General features: G+C 34.0%; 1 protein-coding gene across 5 annotated transcripts in view; it reads right to left on the bottom strand.

Annotated features, from left to right (window-relative positions):
* Positions 1–8,594: 8,594 nt before the first annotated feature.
* LOC105262426 (glutamate receptor ionotropic, kainate 2) overlaps positions 8,595–19,147 on the bottom strand; it is a 50,869-nt gene continuing 40,316 nt past the window's right edge. The window contains exons 15-16 of one of the 5 annotated variants that reach the window (XM_059127045.1): positions 15,281–15,411; positions 8,595–8,742 (exon numbers count right to left, since the gene is read on the bottom strand). In XM_059127045.1, the coding sequence (XP_058983028.1) occupies positions 8,640–8,742; positions 15,281–15,411 (234 nt within the window). In that variant the 3' untranslated portion in view covers positions 8,595–8,639. Of the gene's footprint in view, positions 8,743–15,162; positions 15,412–17,792; positions 17,940–19,147 lie in introns of those variants that run through there. The other 4 variants (XM_059127041.1, XM_059127043.1, XM_059127042.1 and 1 more) reach the window with 4 other exon arrangements.

The raw sequence follows: 19,147 nt of genomic DNA, 5'->3' as shown, positions 1-19,147 counted from the left end.
GACCAGAATTGACCTTTTCGTATATTTGTGATTTCTCGGGGGGCTAAAAATATTCGCGGTTTAATGGAAAATTTGACTTTTATTTAACATAAATGCTATCGTCTATTTCACCCACTTAATATTACCCGAAAGCCATCCAAATCGGAAGGCTTCTGCCCAGCCCTAAGCTCTAGTCCCATCCCGTGACATTACGTATATAATTGCGACATGTAGAGCAACTGCAAAATCAGGGAATTTTTCAGTTTTTCAGATCATCTCCAAAAACAATAGGCTTCTATTCTGACCATAACCCCACAACCATTCTAAATTTCGTGACGATCGGTGCATAATTGCGAACTGTAGCGTGATTACAAATTAGCATGGACAGGCGGACATACATAGCTAGATCGACTCAACTTGGCGAGATTGGAAGATACATATATACTTTCCTATGTGGGAAACCAATATTTCGAGGTTTGGCCAATCAAACTTATAATATCTCCAACACAAAGTGTTGTTGGTATAATGACAATTGCCAATATTGTGTGCAGTATTGTAATTCCATATAGTTGGTTATTGAGACCTTATGTATATTTTTGTAATTGGTCATTTGGATGAATTTTCAGCGGCTCAGTATCTATGTGTAGACCAATACCGGAAAATAAAGAATTAAAAAGTTGAAGTTTGCTATGAAAATTTTGCAATCTCATATTGTTGCTTTGGTGTGTGTTGTCAATGCAAAAAGTCTGAAAAAGATTGGACAAAGAATTCGCATTTTAAACAATAGGGCAATGTCTTCATGCCAGTTATATATTTTAAGAAAAAAAAGTAGATTTTATGGTTGGTATTCAGTTGCTTGCACTTACCCGGTAATTTAAATATAAAATTTTATAATTTTTGGAGTATATTTTAAAATATTTAATAGTTAACAAGTTGATGTAAAGTTCGATAGAACTACAACACTTGCGTCAACATCTGGATACCTCGTAGAGCACAGAGTACTAGGAAACAAAATAAAAATTACCAAAATCAATAAGCCCAAAGTGACGAGCCAGTTTTCTTGTAAAAATAGGATCTTTTTCTGCAAAGTTTGTTTATTTTTTGTTTTCAAAATTGATATAATTTTTAATTATTCAGTTATAAAATGAACAATATTCCTCCATAAATTATAAATAATAATAAAACGGTAAAATCCACATATATATGTATAAACAAAATAATAATAACTAAAATTAAAAAAAAAAAATGTACTGTCAAATGATAGTATGTATGATATATACTTAGCTATATCTATATACACAAATACTTATACAAAAAGAGAACAGCCAAACAAAATCATACTATATACAACAACAACAAAAAGAACAACCTAAATAATATACAGTTTAATTTTTCCACTTTCTCTAAATGTCTAAACAGATAGATGTGTATTTATTGCATTGAAACTGAACCAAAAGGAAAACAAATAAAATGAAATGAAATAAAAGAAAACAATATTTATATACATACATACATATATATGAGCTGTATACTTTGTTACAGTACTGTATTGGACTGTTGTACTTCTGTTCTATGGTGTAATGAGTTGTAATTGAAATTGAAAGAAACATAACCCACACAAATAAGAAAAGAAAATATGAAATTAAATAAAAATTCCATAAACAAATACTTTGGAGAAATAAAATCAATGTCAGTTCGTAATTAAATGATTAATTAAGTGTAAGGTAAGTTTGATTTGTGTATCACAAGCAACCAACGACAACACTTAAACATTCGTATTAGAATATTAATTTCCAAAACACAGATCAGTTTAGGTTTAGTTTACGCTGCAAATGCCATACTTTAGATGCAACCACACTGTCATCGGAAGATTCCGTGTATCGAAATTATATATTTTTATACCCTTCACCATTCTATGAGGAAATTCCAGCAGATTATGAAAATAGATCTAAACCAGTAAAGAAAGTCTTAAAGTCGGGCAGGGTCGACTTTCTGACACCCTACACCACTTTACATATTTATTAGATCTTCACATAACAAATAAAAGTTTTTTATCGGGAATTTGGGAGAATTAAATCATACCAACTTAAAGTCCAAAGGAACTAATATTTGAAAGAAATACCCTCCTCTGAATCGATTTCTTCCAAATTTGCCAAGGCATTTATGCCTTTTCAATTCGGGCTTGTATTACCCATTTAGTGCATAATTAACTTGAAATCGGATAAAGATATATATGGAAGCTGTATCCATATCTGAACCGATCTCGATAAAAATTGGCAAAGGTATTTCTGAACTGTATTTGATATATTTCCCCGAATATCGTTACTACGGAGTGCATATTGCGGCTGTGCAGGACTAATTCAACAAATCAGATGAAGAATATATATGTGGGAGCTATAGCTATATTTGAACCGATTTCGATAAAATTTGGCATACTTATTTTCAGGCCTAATCTGGTCGTATGTGCAAAATTCCATACTATTTGATATTATACGTTTGGTGAACAATAAAAGGCAAATCAGACGAAGATATATTTGGGAGCTATATCAAAATTTTAAAATTTCGATCGTGGGTTAAACAAATTATTTGTGCAAAATTTCATCTGGATCGGGCAATAAATGCGACCTGTACTTTACACAAATACATGGACAAACGGACCAACATGCATAAAACGGATTCTTCGTAATCCGTGCCTTTTAGCTATATAGTGTAATATTGCACACAAAAAATACGAGGAATATTTTGGTCGAACATTTTAACCCTCAAGCGAGTCAACAAAAGGATTTGTTTGGTCCTTTTCTTTAAATGTGTTTAAAAACTCCCTTTGTCCCATATGGGGTTTTTACGATGACGTGGACCTGAATAAACAATTTCTTATCTTAATCTGTGGCATCCATTACGAACTTCAAATACGACATTTGAAACAATTCCAGGGAATAATGTCGCTAAAATCCCGTTATATGAGGGCTATAAGAAGATGTAGACCTGTACAAACAATCTTCTTTTATAGGCTGAGTATTCATTACAAACTTCAAATACCAAATTTGAAACAATTCCGGTGAATAATGTCGCTAAAATCATCAAAATACTTAATATCGGGAGGTACCGTTATATAGGGGCTATACGAAAACGTGGACCAACGTGGCCCATTTTCAATACCAAAAGTCTTGCAGACATAATATACATTTGAGTAAAATTATCAACCTCCTTTATTTCCACAGGCGGACGGAAATCGCTAAATCGACATAGAATTTTATGATGATCAAGAATATATATACTTTGTGGGGTCTAAAATGTACATTTCGAGGTGATACAAACGGAATGACAAACTTAATATACCCTCTATACTATGGGGGGTTTTAAAATTGGCAGTACCAAAAGCGTTATTGCTTCTACACAACACAACTTGAAAACGCAGTTATCCTTCCATGGGGCCTATTCCAAAAAATCGGCGGACTTTACGAATTTTCTTTATTAATGATTCTTATTTAATCTAAAGATTTTTATCCTAAATATTGCGAAATTTATCCCAAACTATGGGTGTCCTTTTTTGTATGGTCAAAACTATTGAAAGGCCTTAACAACGTTTGTCCTAAGAACCCAAAACTCCTTGGATGTTTGATCCACTAACGTGTGGACTTCATACCCTTAGATTTTCCACAACCTCTAGCTATTGGACAAAGAAATTATAAAAAATTTTTTTGGAAAAAATTTTGCGCAAACTCAAACGGTTTTAAACGTAAAATGTATGTTTAATACATAAAATATTTTAGGACCTATAGTTGAATTCTGTGACAGATAATTTTGTAGAATATTTTAATTTGCTACGATACCGATACGTTTAATGGGAGTTTTTAAACATAGTTTCATAAAAGGACAAAAAAATACCCTTTGTTGACTCACATCAAATTTTAGACAGAAGTAATTCTCGTGTTTTCATCTGCAATACTGTCAAATACACTATATACCCAAAATCAGCGAATTCCAACGAATTGCAGTTCGAAAATGTCGAAATATGGGAAAGGGGGCTTGCTTTCTACATATGCTTTCTACATTTCATTTACTGCAAAGTAAACTAAAACGACGATACACTTGCCTTCAATTTTTAGCTCTATGTTCATAACCTGCTGGCTTTTCTATGTACTATTTTTTTGTGTTACACAGTGTATTTTTTCTATGCATGTTCTAGTTTTCGTATAGCACCATATAACGAAATCGCACGAATTATGATTTAAGCTTCAATTTTCAATTAATTATTTGATATTCTTTATTTGAGAAACACAATTATGTACAGGGTTGCCCATATTCGACGGACCCATCTGGCAACGCCATAACTTTTGACAGAGATGTCACATCGTTTAATGACATACCGCGTTTGAAGCGTCAGTCCAAGCAGATTTTTACCACGAACCAATACACGCCACGCGAGCTCTCTGAAATTTACATTCAACAGAAGAAGTCAATTGTGAAAACTCAAAGTGCTTTTAAAACATTAAAAAATGTGAGAAGTGCGCCTTCTAAGAACCCCATTAAGCGTTTATACCATAAATTTTCGACTGGTAAGGCTCTTTCTAATCCGAAGAGGCCATATAAAAGTCGACCAAGCCGATCGGCCGAGAATATCGCTGCCGTACGAGCCAGTGTTGAGAGGTCCCCAAGAACATCCCAAAAACGCCGTTCTCAGCAGTTGGGCATGGCTCGGTTCACTTTACAACGGATTATTCGCATTGATTTGCATTTGTTCCCGTACAAAATTCAATTGACGCAAAGAATGTTGCCTGCGGACAAGCCTCGTCGATTGGAATGGGCCCAAAGAGTCATCGAAATGGCCGAAGATGATGAGCAACTTTGGAACAAAATTATCATGTCCGATGAAGCCCATTTCACATTGAATGGGACCGTAAATAAGCAAAATTGCCGTTTTTACGCCACTGATAATCCTCAGGAGATTCAAGAAGTGCCTCTTCATGACGAAAAAGTCACAGTTTGGTGCGGCGTTAGTGCGAAAACGGTCATTGAGCCGTTTTTCTTCCAAAATGAAAATGGCCATGCTGTTACCATCAATCAGGAGCGTTATCGCGACATGATGACCAATTTTGTGATGCCAATTATTCGTCGAAAGCGTATGAGGCAGTTCTGGTTTCAACAAGACGGCGCTCCACCGCACATAATTAGCATAACAATCGATTTTCTGTGATGATTGGACTGGCCACCGCGTTCGCCCGATTTGACGCCGATCGCAAAAACGATGGAAAATGCAGCAAAAAGGGCACAATACGTCATCAACGTCAGAGGCGGCCATTTGAGAGATATCATATTCAACAAGTAAAAAAGCTGAAAGTTCGGCCGGGCCGAACTTTTAATACCCTCCACCATTTGGTACAAATTGGGAATTTCCAAAAAATAAAATCCGTTAAAAATTCTGTTAAAATCTTAAGAATACCGAATGCTTATACGACGTCGTGGGCCTGCATAGGCAACTTTTGTCATAAGTTATTACACTATTTAAATGCGAAACTTGAAGAAAAATCTGTTTATAATGTAGCTAAAATCATTAAAATACCGAATATGGGGGGGTACCGTTATATGGGGGCTATACGAAGACGTGGACCAGCACAGACAATTTTCTGACATGGGCTGAAGTATCCATTACGAACTTCACATGCGAAATTTGAAACAATCCCGGTAAATAATGTCGCTTAAATCATCAAAATACCAAATATCGGGCGGTACGGTATATGGGGGCTATATGAAGACGTGGACCTATATGGCCCATTTTCTGTTTTATGCTGCAGTATCTATTATGAACTTCAAATACCAAACTTGGAACGATTTCGCTAAACAATGTCGCTAAAATCATCAAAATACTGAATATCGGGAGGTACGGTTATATGGGGGCTATATGATAACTTGGACCTACATGGCCCATTTACGAACTTAACCTGCCTACTGGCAAAATATACATGTGTCCAAAATTTTAGCCTTCTATCTCAATTTGTTCGAAAGATAGCGTGATTACAACAGACAGACAGACGGACATGGCTAAATCGTCTTAGAACTTTACGCTAATCAAGAATATATATACTTTGTTGGGTCTGACATGAGTATTTCGAGGAGTTACAAACGGAATGACAAAATTAATGTACCCTCCATAGTATGGTGGAGGGTATAAAAATTGATGTAAACAAATATACTTGGAACAAATTAAATGATTAACATTGCCAACCGCCAAATTTTTAATTTTTCTTTGATTTAAAAAAAAAACATGGATGCGTCGAATATGGGCAACCCTGTATTAAATGGTGGATCATTGGCATTTCAATATTGATATAGGATACATTTTATGTAATGTCATTTTCCATTGCCGTAACGTGGCTTATATAATATTGAACATGTTTAGCTAAGTTTCTCACTATATTGAGTATTATAGTCACCAATGCTTTTCAAACTAGTGTGGTGTATGTCTATACTTTCACGTTGTTCTAGTTTTAAAGCCTTACCGTAGAATATGGTTTATATCTTTGCTTAACGAAAGCCAGTGCATGCACATAAATTGGCCTGTGTTTTCAATTTTCGGATATAGATGGCGCTTGCAGTAAGTTTATTTCAATCTTAAATTTATCATTAATTATGTAAGGGAGTCCCAACTAGAACGCAATTTTTATACCCTTCACCATACTATGGATGGTATATTCATTTTGTCATTCCGTTTGTAACTCATCGAAATAATGATCTCAGACCCAACAAAGTATATATATATATTCTTGATCAGGGTAAAATTCTAAGACGATTTAGCCTTGTCCGTCTGTCTGTCTGTCTGTTGTAATCACGCTATCTTTCGAACGAATTGAGATAGAAGGCTAAAATTTTTCACACATATTTATTTTGCCAGTAGGCAGGTTAAGTTCGTAAATGGGTCATGTAGGTCCACGTTTTCATATAACGGTACCAAAATTACGTATTTAGAGTTCGTAATGGGAACTACAGTCTATGACAAAAAATTGCCTATGCAGGTTCAGGTCTTTGTATAGCTCTTATATAACGGTATTTAATGATTTTGGCTACATTATTCAAGTTTCAAATTTGAATATGGTAATGGCTTGTGACAAACATGCCTATGTAGGTGAACGTCGTACAGGCCCTAATATAACGGCTATATTCGGTACTTTTAAAATGTTAACAGAATTTTTGGCGAATGTTATCTTTTTCGAAAATTTTTAAATTCGTTCTAAATGGCGGAGGGTATTCAAAGTTCGGCCCGACCGAACATACTTCTTTTTTACTTGTTATACCCTACACCTGGGAAAGGAGGGTATATTAAATTTATCATTCCGTTCGTAACATCTCTTAATATTCGTCATAGACCCCATAAAGTAGATATATTCATTATCAGCATAAAGTTCTAAGTCGATTTAACGATGTCCGTTTGTCTGTTGAAATCACTATACAGCCCACATTTTTGACATAGAGCTTTAAATTTTGGCACAGTAGTATGTACCGTGTCTAGGATGGTTGGTATTGAAAATGATAAATATCGGTCCGCGGTCAAAATTGGCATTTGTAGTTTGCAATGGGTTTTAGCTCCGGTAGCAGAACATTGAATATCAAGGTACACGTGTTCGTATACACCCATATAACAGTAACTTCCGATATTCGATATTTTGATGATTTTCTCCACATTTTTTCATGGACTTGTCTAAAAAATAGTATTTGTGGTTCGTTATGGGTTCTACCTCCGATGGTAGAACATTGCATATAAAGGTCCACATTTTTGTTTAGCCCCATATAACGGTGCCCCCCGATATTCGGTACTTTGATGGTTTTAGTTACTTTTTGTTACGGATTTGTCGAAAAATTTAAATTTACAGGTCGTAATAAGTTCTAGCTTCGGTGGCGGAATATCGTTTATATAGCATTTTTAGATTAAATGAAACCTTTTGCAATTCACATGAAACTTTTTGCAGCGGGAATGAAACCTTTTGCAGTGGAATTGAAACCTTTTTCAGTGGAAATGAACCTTTTGCAGTGGAAATGAAACCTTTTGCAGCGGGAATGAAACAACAGTGGGTAGAATGGACCACTAATTTTGTGTGAAAAAATACGAGCATTACTCACAGGCGATATCCGAAATATACTTTTTCTTTTTTTGCTGATTTCGTTGACGAATATAGCCAAATATCGTAGACAAGCAAATCATATAGATGAGATACAGAGGGCCTTCCTGCTTTTGGAGATGATTGCAAAATATTTAGGGGTTCATATTACCCAAAAACAGAAATGTTTTTCCGAACACACAATGGAAGTCAATCGACACGCCTGTGAAGAAAGTTAAGGAAAGGGAAGAATTCTAGCATTTTGAATAACAATTGGATTATATTGTAAAATGGGCCAAAACAACTAACAGCCCGAAGGAGTGCATAAATATTGGGCAAATGTCCCTAGTCAAAATCCTAATTTCAAAAGCGAAATCTTCCAATATGGATTTGGACATAAGGGGGCTTCTAACATTTTGTAGTGTTGTAGGGTATAACATAGTCGAACGACTATAGCCTTTGCTTACTTGTTTAGATATATACATAGATAGCCACTGGATTTAAAAACTTTTTATTAAATAATATTCAATTCGTTTCCAAAATATTTGAACTCTGTATGTATACACGTCATTTAATTGATTTACGTTTATGTAGTTGCTGATCATCGGTTGCCAATGAGTTGGCTGACAACGATGATGATGAACGTTTGGAGACAGCCGATGATTTGGAGCTTGATGATTTTGGATACTTTGCCGGTTTCGTATTGCCGGAGCATTTCATAACAAAACGTATTTCGTCCATTAATTCAGCCTTGAATGGTACCTATGCAAAAGAACGAATACACAAAGTTTTAAAAAAGAAGAAAAAAAATATATATGGGTAGAAATATACATACATATTATGTTAGCAAGAAATAAAACTACAAAACAGAAGCAAAACAGGTTAGAAGACATTCCGAAGCAGTATAGCTAAGCAAGAAATTGTCTTTGTAAAAGGATTAATATAAAATATGCCAAGAATATATGTACGTGATTGAAGGCAGATAGTTTGAAGGAGGGTTTCTGAACATGGGATATTGCGTACAAATCAATTAAAGCTGAGATCTGTATATTGACAATTTCATCACAAACTTTTAACTATTACTACTAGTCACAACCGTTGATTCTTTTAGCAATATTGTGATGGACAAACAAGTTTGTAATTGTACATTTTCTATAATAATCGAGTTGGACTGTCTCGGTTTCACTCGTGAAAGTTTTAACAACAATCTTGGATGAAGTACCACAGCCATATTCAAGGCTATTTATTTTTTAGTGAATATCACACCTATAATTGTGGATTTAAAAAAAAAATCTTGAGAGATTATACTCGAGGTATAACCGTGATAGAAATATTTTTTGAGGGCCTATCATAAAAACTATATATATTATTTATATAATTTTGCGGACATATCACATAATTGTGGATAAAAAAATAGAGAAATAATAATAGCTATTAATGTTGCTAATATTTTTGGAGGGTTATAATAATAGATTATTTATAATATTTTTTATGGAAGTAATCATTTTAAGAAATTTTGTTGATATACTATCGCATAAATAATCGTCTATCGTTAAACAATTTTTGGATGAATGTTCACAGGTATAATCGCGAATTTTACACAATATTTTTAACTGTCTATATCAACCATAAACAACATTACTTGATGAACTGTAGATGTTTAAAAATTATTTTTCAAACAATCACAGCTATAGTTATATGAGGGTGGGTCGAAGACGTGGGTCTGTATGACCAATTTTTATACCCTCCACCATAGTATGGAGGGTATATTAAGTTTGTCATTCCGTTTGTAACACCTCGAAATCTACATTTTATACCTCACTAAGTGTTCTTGATCAGCATAAAATTCTATGTCGATTTAGCGTCTGTGGAAATTACTCTAGCTTCCGATCGAAATGAAGTAGACTGATAACATTTTACTCAAATGTATAGCATACCTGCAGGACTTTTGGTATTGAAAATGGGTCATATAGGTCCACAGCCTAAGACAAAAAATGTTCGTGCAGGTCTACGTCTTCGTATAGCCCCCTTGCAATGGTACCTCCCTATATTGATGATTTTAGCTACATTATTCGCCGAATTTTTTTTTCAAGTTTCGCATTTGAATATAATAATGGCTTATGACAAAAGTTTCCTATGCAGGTCCACATCGTCGTTTAGACCCTAATATGACGGCTACATTTGGTATTTTTAACATTTCAACAGAATTTTTAACGGATTTTATTTTTTTTTGAGAATTGCCAAATTCGTTCCAAATGGTGGAGGGTATTCAAAGTTCGGCCCGGCCGAACCTACAGCTTTTTTACTTGTTAGCTCTACTTTCATAATCTACTGAGTATTTTTCTGCAAAAATTTGTCGCACACTATAATTGGTAAAAGGCTTCCATAAAAAGTATCTGCAATATGCTCAAATTTAAAAAAAAACCAGAGTGGTATAGGATATGATGTAGTCGGACCTTCCCGACTTTCATCTTTTTTTTTTTTTGGTTTCTTGATAACTGTAATAAATGAAAAATACATAAAAATATAATTTTTAAGGACCATTACTCCCTTATTATTGAGTTTCTGAGCAATATAATAGAGCGATTATTAACTTTTTAGTATAGCAAATCTATAAAAGTCGATTTAACAAAAAAAAAAAAAAAAAAAAAAAAAAAAAAAAAAAACTCGTGGACTCTAAATGATATAGAAACTTTTTTCACTGCAATTTTTATATACCGTCAGTGCCATGTTTTTTTTATAAATTATGTATTCAATGACCCATATCCTTTAATTTTGTGCTATGACATTTAAAGCGTATTTTTAGTGAGACTTACACGTGATTAGGTATCTTATCAATATCTAGTTAAGAATGTGTTTTCTTTCAATTCTTCGAAAAATATTCTATTTTTAAAGTTTATTTACAAAAAAATACACACATTCTCCCAGCCTTACGAGTTAGTTTTTTTAGGACATTATTGTAAATATTTCAGTTTCACTTTTAGCTGGAAGTTAATATCGCTGTCATAATGTTACACACAAAGAAGAAGTTAACGGAGACGACGACGACAGAAAGATACAAAAAAAAAAACAAGATACAAGAGCTGTGATACACAAAAGTGCAAAAAAAAACAGTGCGTCCATATCGTTTGGTACCTTGTATTGGCGTGAGGTTGAATAAATGTGGCAAATCCATTCCAAAATCCCAAAGCAAGTGGCGGCAACACAGCCAATAAATAGGACAACATATATGCCACCCACATTGGGCATACCCAGCTCTTCGGCTCCGTCAGCTTCTTTGTCCTGAAAGAGGAAATCAGAGAAAAAAAGGTTTGTGCGGGTCACGGGGATAAGGGATAACATGGGCATTAATATCGTTGTGTAGGGGGTATGAGTGTGTGCGTTTTTGCGTATGTATGTGCTGTGTACTTTTCAGCAAATTTGTAAACAGGATTTTGTTTTTCTCCCAAAAAAGGACACATTTTGTTTGCTTCGTTTCTTAACTCCAGGGGTGATGAAATATTCACCAAAAATTAAACTGCTTGAGGTGGTTATGGTGTGCGTGTGTATGTTTTGGTATCGACGACATTGGTGTAATGTTTGCAGTGACGTTGCCGATTTTTTGTTTGTGTTTGTTTGGAAGTGATTTAGACTTCTTGCCGCTGTGATATTAAATGCCAGTGTCGATATGTAAAGGTTTTATATTACGACCATGGTCAGTTGGATCCACAGGCAAGGTGCGTTCAGCTGTAAAAGGTGCTTGTGTGTGTTTTTAGGAGCGTTCTTCATATAAAATATATATATATATATAGATATGTGTATTGGTGTGTATGTGACATCCTATGGCAGAATGTTCATTTTAGCAGGCAAGCATTTGAAACAAAATATAAATAAAATTTTAAAATAACGCAGCGCAAAATATACAAAACCATAAAAATGTTGTGTATGTATTTGTGGTAGGTGGGTGGAGGTCGATAAAAAACCTTAAATACAACATCCCACGACTTTAAATGAACGTTGAAAAGGAATGACAAAGAACCTTTGCACTTAAAGAGATTTTTATAAATTAAAAAATAAAACTAAAATATATAAGAAGAGTTAAAAAATTTTATTTAATATCTACGATAAGAAAAAAACTAAATATATTGAGAAAATTTAAAAAAAAAAATATTTTTCAATGAAATTATGACCTAAGTGATCTATAAGCAAGTAAAAATTAGTTTTGCTTCGCGGCCGAACCATAAGGAAAAAAATGTTTTTTCGGGGCTTGGTATTCGAATAATACATTGTTCAAAACAATAACAATTACAAGAAAACCTCAGCAGATTATGAAAGAAGAGCTAAAAAGTAAAAAAGAAGCTATGCCGGGTCAAAATTTTTATACCCTGCACCGGTCGGAAGGAATTTGAAAAATTTTTAAAAAAATCTGTCGAACAAACAGTTCAAATAAAAACCTTGATATGTGGGCTATACGAAGACGTGAACCTGTACAGACAATTTTCTGTCATAGGCTGTAACGAAATTTGACGCAATTCCGGTGAATAATGCTGCGAAAATCCTGGAAATACCGACTATCTCGGGATAGCGTTATATGGGTGCTATACTAAAACGTAGACCTATATAGGCTATTCTGTTCCAGGGGTAAAGTGCTCACAAAGAACTCCTTGTGTGGATTTTCAGACAATACCATTGGAAAATATGGCTAAAATCATCAAAATACCCAATAATATCGGGGTACCGTTATATGGGGGATATACGATATCGTTAACCTATAAAGAGAATTATCTGTCAGGGGGGTAAGTGCTCACAAAGAACTCCTTGTATAGAATTTCAGGCAATTCCGTTGAAAAATGTTGCTAAAATCATCAAAATATTGAATATTGGGGGGTACCGTTAAATGGGGGCTATACGACATCGTAGACCTATATAGACAATTCTCTTTCATGGAGTAAAGTACCCGCAAAGAACTCCTTGTGTAGAATTTAAGACAATTCCATTGAAAAATTTGATTAAAATCATCAAAATACCGTTATATGGGCACCATTCGATATCGGGGACCGATATAGCCCATCTTCGAACTTGACCTGCCCGCAAACAAAAGCCAGATCTGTGCAAAATCTTAGCTTCCTATCTAAATTCAATTTCAAGACAGGCGTAAAGGCCTGTTGAAAGTGTGCTTAGCAAAGTAATCTAAGTAGAGGGAACAAGTTCCCACTTTTTTGTAATATTGGAATTAACAAAGTATATATATATATTCTTGATCAGGGTAAAATTCTAAGACGATTTAGCCTTGTCCGTCTGTCTGTCTGTCTGTTGTAATCACGCTATCTTTCGAACGAATTGAGATAGAAGGCTAAAATTTTTCACACATATTTATTTTGCCAGTAGGCAGGTTAAGTTCGTAAATGGGTCATGTAGGTCCACGTTTTCATATAACGGTACCAAAATTACGTATTTAGAGTTCGTAATGGGAACTACAGTCTATGACAAAAAATTGCCTATGCAGGTTCAGGTCTTTGTATAGCTCTTATATAACGGTATTTAATGATTTTGGCTACATTATTCACCGTTTATTTCAAGTTTCAAATTTGAATATTGTAATGGCTTGTGACAAACATGCCTATGTAGGTGAACGTCGTACAGGCCCTAATATAACGGCTATATTCGGTACTTTTAAAATGTTAACAGAATTTTTGGCGAATGTTATCTTTTTCGAAAATTTTTAAATTCGTTCTAAATGGCGGAGGGTATTCAAAGTTCGGCCCGACCGAACATACTTCTTTTTTACTTGTTATACCCTACACCTGGGAAAGGAGGGTATATTAAATTTATCATTCCGTTCGTAACATCTCTTAATATTCGTCATAGACCCCATAAAGTAGATATATTCATTATCAGCATAAAGTTCTAAGTCGATTTAACGATGTCCGTTTGTCTGTTGAAATCACTATACAGCCCACATTTTTGACATAGAGCTTTAAATTTTGGCACAGTAGTATGTACCGTGTCTAGGATGGTTGGTATTGAAAATGATAAATATCGGTCCGCGGTCAAAATTGGCATTTGTAGTTTGCAATGGGTTTTAGCTCCGGTAGCAGAACATTGAATATCAAGGTACACGTGTTCGTATACACCCATATAACAGTAACTTCCGATATTCGATATTTTGATGATTTTCTCCACATTTTTTCATGGACTTGTCTAAAAAATAGTATTTGTGGTTCGTTATGGGTTCTACCTCCGATGGTAGAACATTGCATATAAAGGTCCACATTTTTGTTTAGCCCCATATAACGGTGCCCCCCGATATTCGGTACTTTGATGGTTTTAGTTACTTTTTGTTACGGATTTGTCGAAAAATTTAAATTTACAGGTCGTAATAAGTTCTAGCTTCGGTGGCGGAATATCGTTTATATAGCATTTTTAGATTAAATGAAACCTTTTGCAATTCACATGAAACTTTTTGCAGCGGGAATGAAACCTTTTGCAGTGGAATTGAAACCTTTTTCAGTGGAAATGAACCTTTTGCAGTGGAAATGAAACCTTTTGCAGCGGGAATGAAACAACAGTGGGTAGAATGGACCACTAATTTTGTGTGAAAAAATACGAGCATTACTCACAGGCGATATCCGAAATATACTTTTTCTTTTTTTGCTGATTTCGTTGACGAATATAGCCAAATATCGTAGACAAGCAAATCATATAGATGAGATACAGAGGGCCTTCCTGCTTTTGGAGATGATTGCAAAATATTTAGGGGTTCATATTACCCAAAAACAGAAATGTTTTTCCGAACACACAATGGAAGTCAATCGACACGCCTGTGAAGAAAGTTAAGGAAAGGGAAGAATTCTAGCATTTTGAATAACAATTGGATTATATTGTAAAATGGGCCAAAACAACTAACAGCCCGAAGGAGTGCATAAATATTGGGCAAATGTCCCTAGTCAAAATCCTAATTTCAAAAGCGAAATCTTCCAATATGGATTTGGACATAAGGGGGCTTCTAACATATTGTAGTGTTGTAGGGTATAACATAGTCGAACGACTATAGCCTTTGCTTACTTGTTTAGATATATACATAGATAGCCACTGGATTTAAAAACTTTTTATTAAATAATATTCAATTCGTTTCCAAAATATTTGAACTCTGTATGTATACACGTCATTTAATTGATTTACGTTTATGTAGTTGCTGATCATCGGTTGCCAATGAGTTGGCTGACAACGATGATGATGAACGTTTGGAGACAGCCGATGATTTGGAGCTTGATGATTTTGGATACTTTGCCGGTTTCGTATTGCCGGAGCATTTCATAACAAAACGTATTTCGTCCATTAATTCAGCCTTGAATGGTACCTATGCAAAAGAACGAATACACAAAGTTTTAAAAAAGAAGAAAAAAAATATATATGGGTAGAAATATACATACATATTATGTTAGCAAGAAATAAAACTACAAAACAGAAGCAAAACAGGTTAGAAGACATTCCGAAGCAGTATAGCTAAGCAAGAAATTGTCTTTGTAAAAGGATTAATATAAAATATGCCAAGAATATATGTACGTGATTGAAGGCAGATAGTTTGAAGGAGGGTTTCTGAACATGGGATATTGCGTACAAATCAATTAAAGCTGAGATCTGTATATTGACAATTTCATCACAAACTTTTAACTATTACTACTAGTCACAACCGTTGATTCTTTTAGCAATATTGTGATGGACAAACAAGTTTGTAATTGTACATTTTCTATAATAATCGAGTTGGACTGTCTCGGTTTCACTCGTGAAAGTTTTAACAACAATCTTGGATGAAGTACCACAGCCATATTCAAGGCTATTTATTTTTTAGTGAATATCACACCTATAATTGTGGATTTAAAAAAAAAATCTTGAGAGATTATACTCGAGGTATAACCGTGATAGAAATATTTTTTGAGGGCCTATCATAAAAACTATATATATTATTTATATAATTTTGCGGACATATCACATAATTGTGGATAAAAAAATAGAGAAATAATAATAGCTATTAATGTTGCTAATATTTTTGGAGGGTTATAATAATAGATTATTTATAATATTTTTTATGGAAGTAATCATTTTAAGAAATTTTGTTGATATACTATCGCATAAATAATCGTCTATCGTTAAACAATTTTTGGATGAATGTTCACAGGTATAATCGCGAATTTTACACAATATTTTTAACTGTCTATATCAACCATAAACAACATTACTTGATGAACTGTAGATGTTTAAAAATTATTTTTCAAACAATCACAGCTATAGTTATATGAGGGTGGGTCGAAGACGTGGGTCTGTATGACCAATTTTTATACCCTCCACCATAGTATGGAGGGTATATTAAGTTTGTCATTCCGTTTGTAACACCTCGAAATCTACATTTTATACCTCACTAAGTGTTCTTGATCAGCATAAAATTCTATGTCGATTTAGCGTCTGTGGAAATTACTCTAGCTTCCGATCGAAATGAAGTAGACTGATAACATTTTACTCAAATGTATAGCATACCTGCAGGACTTTTGGTATTGAAAATGGGTCATATAGGTCCACAGCCTAAGACAAAAAATGTTCGTGCAGGTCTACGTCTTCGTATAGCCCCCTTGCAATGGTACCTCCCTATATTGATGATTTTAGCTACATTATTCGCCGAATTTTTTTTTCAAGTTTCGCATTTGAATATAATAATGGCTTATGACAAAAGTTTCCTATGCAGGTCCACATCGTCGTTTAGACCCTAATATGACGGCTACATTTGGTATTTTTAACATTTCAACAGAATTTTTAACGGATTTTATTTTTTTTGAGAATTGCCAAATTCGTTCCAAATGGTGGAGGGTATTCAAAGTTCGGCCCGGCCGAACCTACAGCTTTTTTTACTTGTTAGCTCTACTTTCATAATCTACTGAGTATTTTTCTGCAAAAATTTGTCGCACACTATAATTGGTAAAAGGCTTCCATAAAAAGTATCTGCAATATGCTCAAATTTAAAAAAAAACCAGAGTGGTATAGGATATGATGTAGTCGGACCTTCCCGACTTTCATCTTTTTTTTTTTTTGGTTTCTTGATAACTGTAATAAATGAAAAATACATAAAAATATAATTTTTAAGGACCATTACTCCCTTATTATTGAGTTTCTGAGCAATATAATAGAGCGATTATTAACTTTTTAGTATAGCAAATCTATAAAAGTCGATTTAACAAAAAAAAAAAAAAAAAAAAAAAAAAAAAAAAAAAAAAAAACTCGTGGACTCTAAATGATATAGAAACTTTTTTCACTGCAATTTTTATATACCGTCAGTGCCATGTTTTTTTTATAAATTATGTATTCAATGACCCATATCCTTTAATTTTGTGCTATGACATTTAAAGCGTATTTTTAGTGAGACTTACACGTGATTAGGTATCTTATCAATATCTAGTTAAGAATGTGTTTTCTTTCAATTCTTCGAAAAATATTCTATTTTTAAAGTTTATTTACAAAAAAATACACACATTCTCCCAGCCTTACGAGTTAGTTTTTTTAGGACATTATTGTAAATATTTCAGTTTCACTTTTAGCTGGAAGTTAATATCGCTGTCATAATGTTACACACAAAGAAGAAGTTAACGGAGACGACGACGACAGAAAGATACAAAAAAAAAAAAACAAGATACAAGAGCTGTGATACACAAAAGTGCAAAAAAAAAACAGTGCGTCCATATCGTTTGGTACCTTGTATTGGCGTGAGGTTGAATAAATGTGGCAAATCCATTCCAAAATCCCAAAGCAAGTGGCGGCAACACAGCCAATAAATAGGACAACATATATGCCACCCACATTGGGCATACCCAGCTCTTCGGCTCCGTCAGCTTCTTTGTCCTGAAAGAGGAAATCAGAGAAAAAAAGGTTTGTGCGGGTCACGGGGATAAGGGATAACATGGGCATTAATATCGTTGTGTAGGGGGTATGAGTGTGTGCGTTTTTGCGTATGTATGTGCTGTGTACTTTTCAGCAAATTTGTAAACAGGATTTTGTTTTTCTCCCAAAAAAGGACACATTTTGTTTGCTTCGTTTCTTAACTCCAGGGGTGATGAAATATTCACCAAAAATTAAACTGCTTGAGGTGGTTATGGTGTGCGTGTGTATGTTTTGGTATCGACGACATTGGTGTAATGTTTGCAGTGACGTTGCCGATTTTTTGTTTGTGTTTGTTTGGAAGTGATTTAGACTTCTTGCCGCTGTGATATTAAATGCCAGTGTCGATATGTAAAGGTTTTATATTACGACCATGGTCAGTTGGATCCACAGGCAAGGTGCGTTCAGCTGTAAAAGGTGCTTGTGTGTGTTTTTAGGAGCGTTCTTCATATAAAATATATATATATATATAGATATGTGTATTGGTGTGTATGTGACATCCTATGGCAGAATGTTCATTTTAGCAGGCAAGCATTTGAAACAAAATATAAATAAAATTTTAAAATAACGCAGCGCAAAATATACAAAACCATAAAAATGTTGTGTATGTATTTGTGGTAGGTGGGTGGAGGTCGATAAAAAACCTTAAATACAACATCCCACGACTTTAAATGAACGTTGGAAAAGGAATGACAAAGAACCTTTGCACTTAAAGAGATTTTTATAAATTAAAAAATAAAACTAAAATATATAAGAAGAGTTAAAAAATTTTATTTAATATCTACGATAAGAAAAAAACTAAATATATTGAGAAAATTTAAAAAAAAAAATATTTTTCAATGAAATTATGACCTAAGTGATCTATAAGCAAGTAAAAATTAGTTTTGCTTCGCGGCCGAACCATAAGGAAAAAAATGTTTTTTCGGGGCTTGGTATTCGAATAATACAGTGTTCAAAACAATAACAATTACAAGAAAACCTCAGCAGATTATGAAAGAAGAGCTAAAAAGTAAAAAAGAAGCTATGCCGGGTCAAAATTTTTATACCCTGCACCGGTCGGAAGGAATTTGAAAAATTTTTAAAAAAAATCTGTCGAACAAACAGTTCAAATAAAAACCTTGATATGTGGGCTATACGAAGACGTGAACCTGTACAGACAATTTTCTGTCATA

Source organism: Musca domestica, unplaced genomic scaffold (genome assembly GCF_030504385.1).
Source record: "Musca domestica strain aabys unplaced genomic scaffold, Musca_domestica.polishedcontigs.V.1.1 42, whole genome shotgun sequence".
Lineage (NCBI taxonomy): Eukaryota > Metazoa > Arthropoda > Insecta > Diptera > Muscidae > Musca > Musca domestica.
Note: the sequence above shows the minus strand (reverse complement) of the source record. Positions and strands in the feature narration are given on the sequence as shown.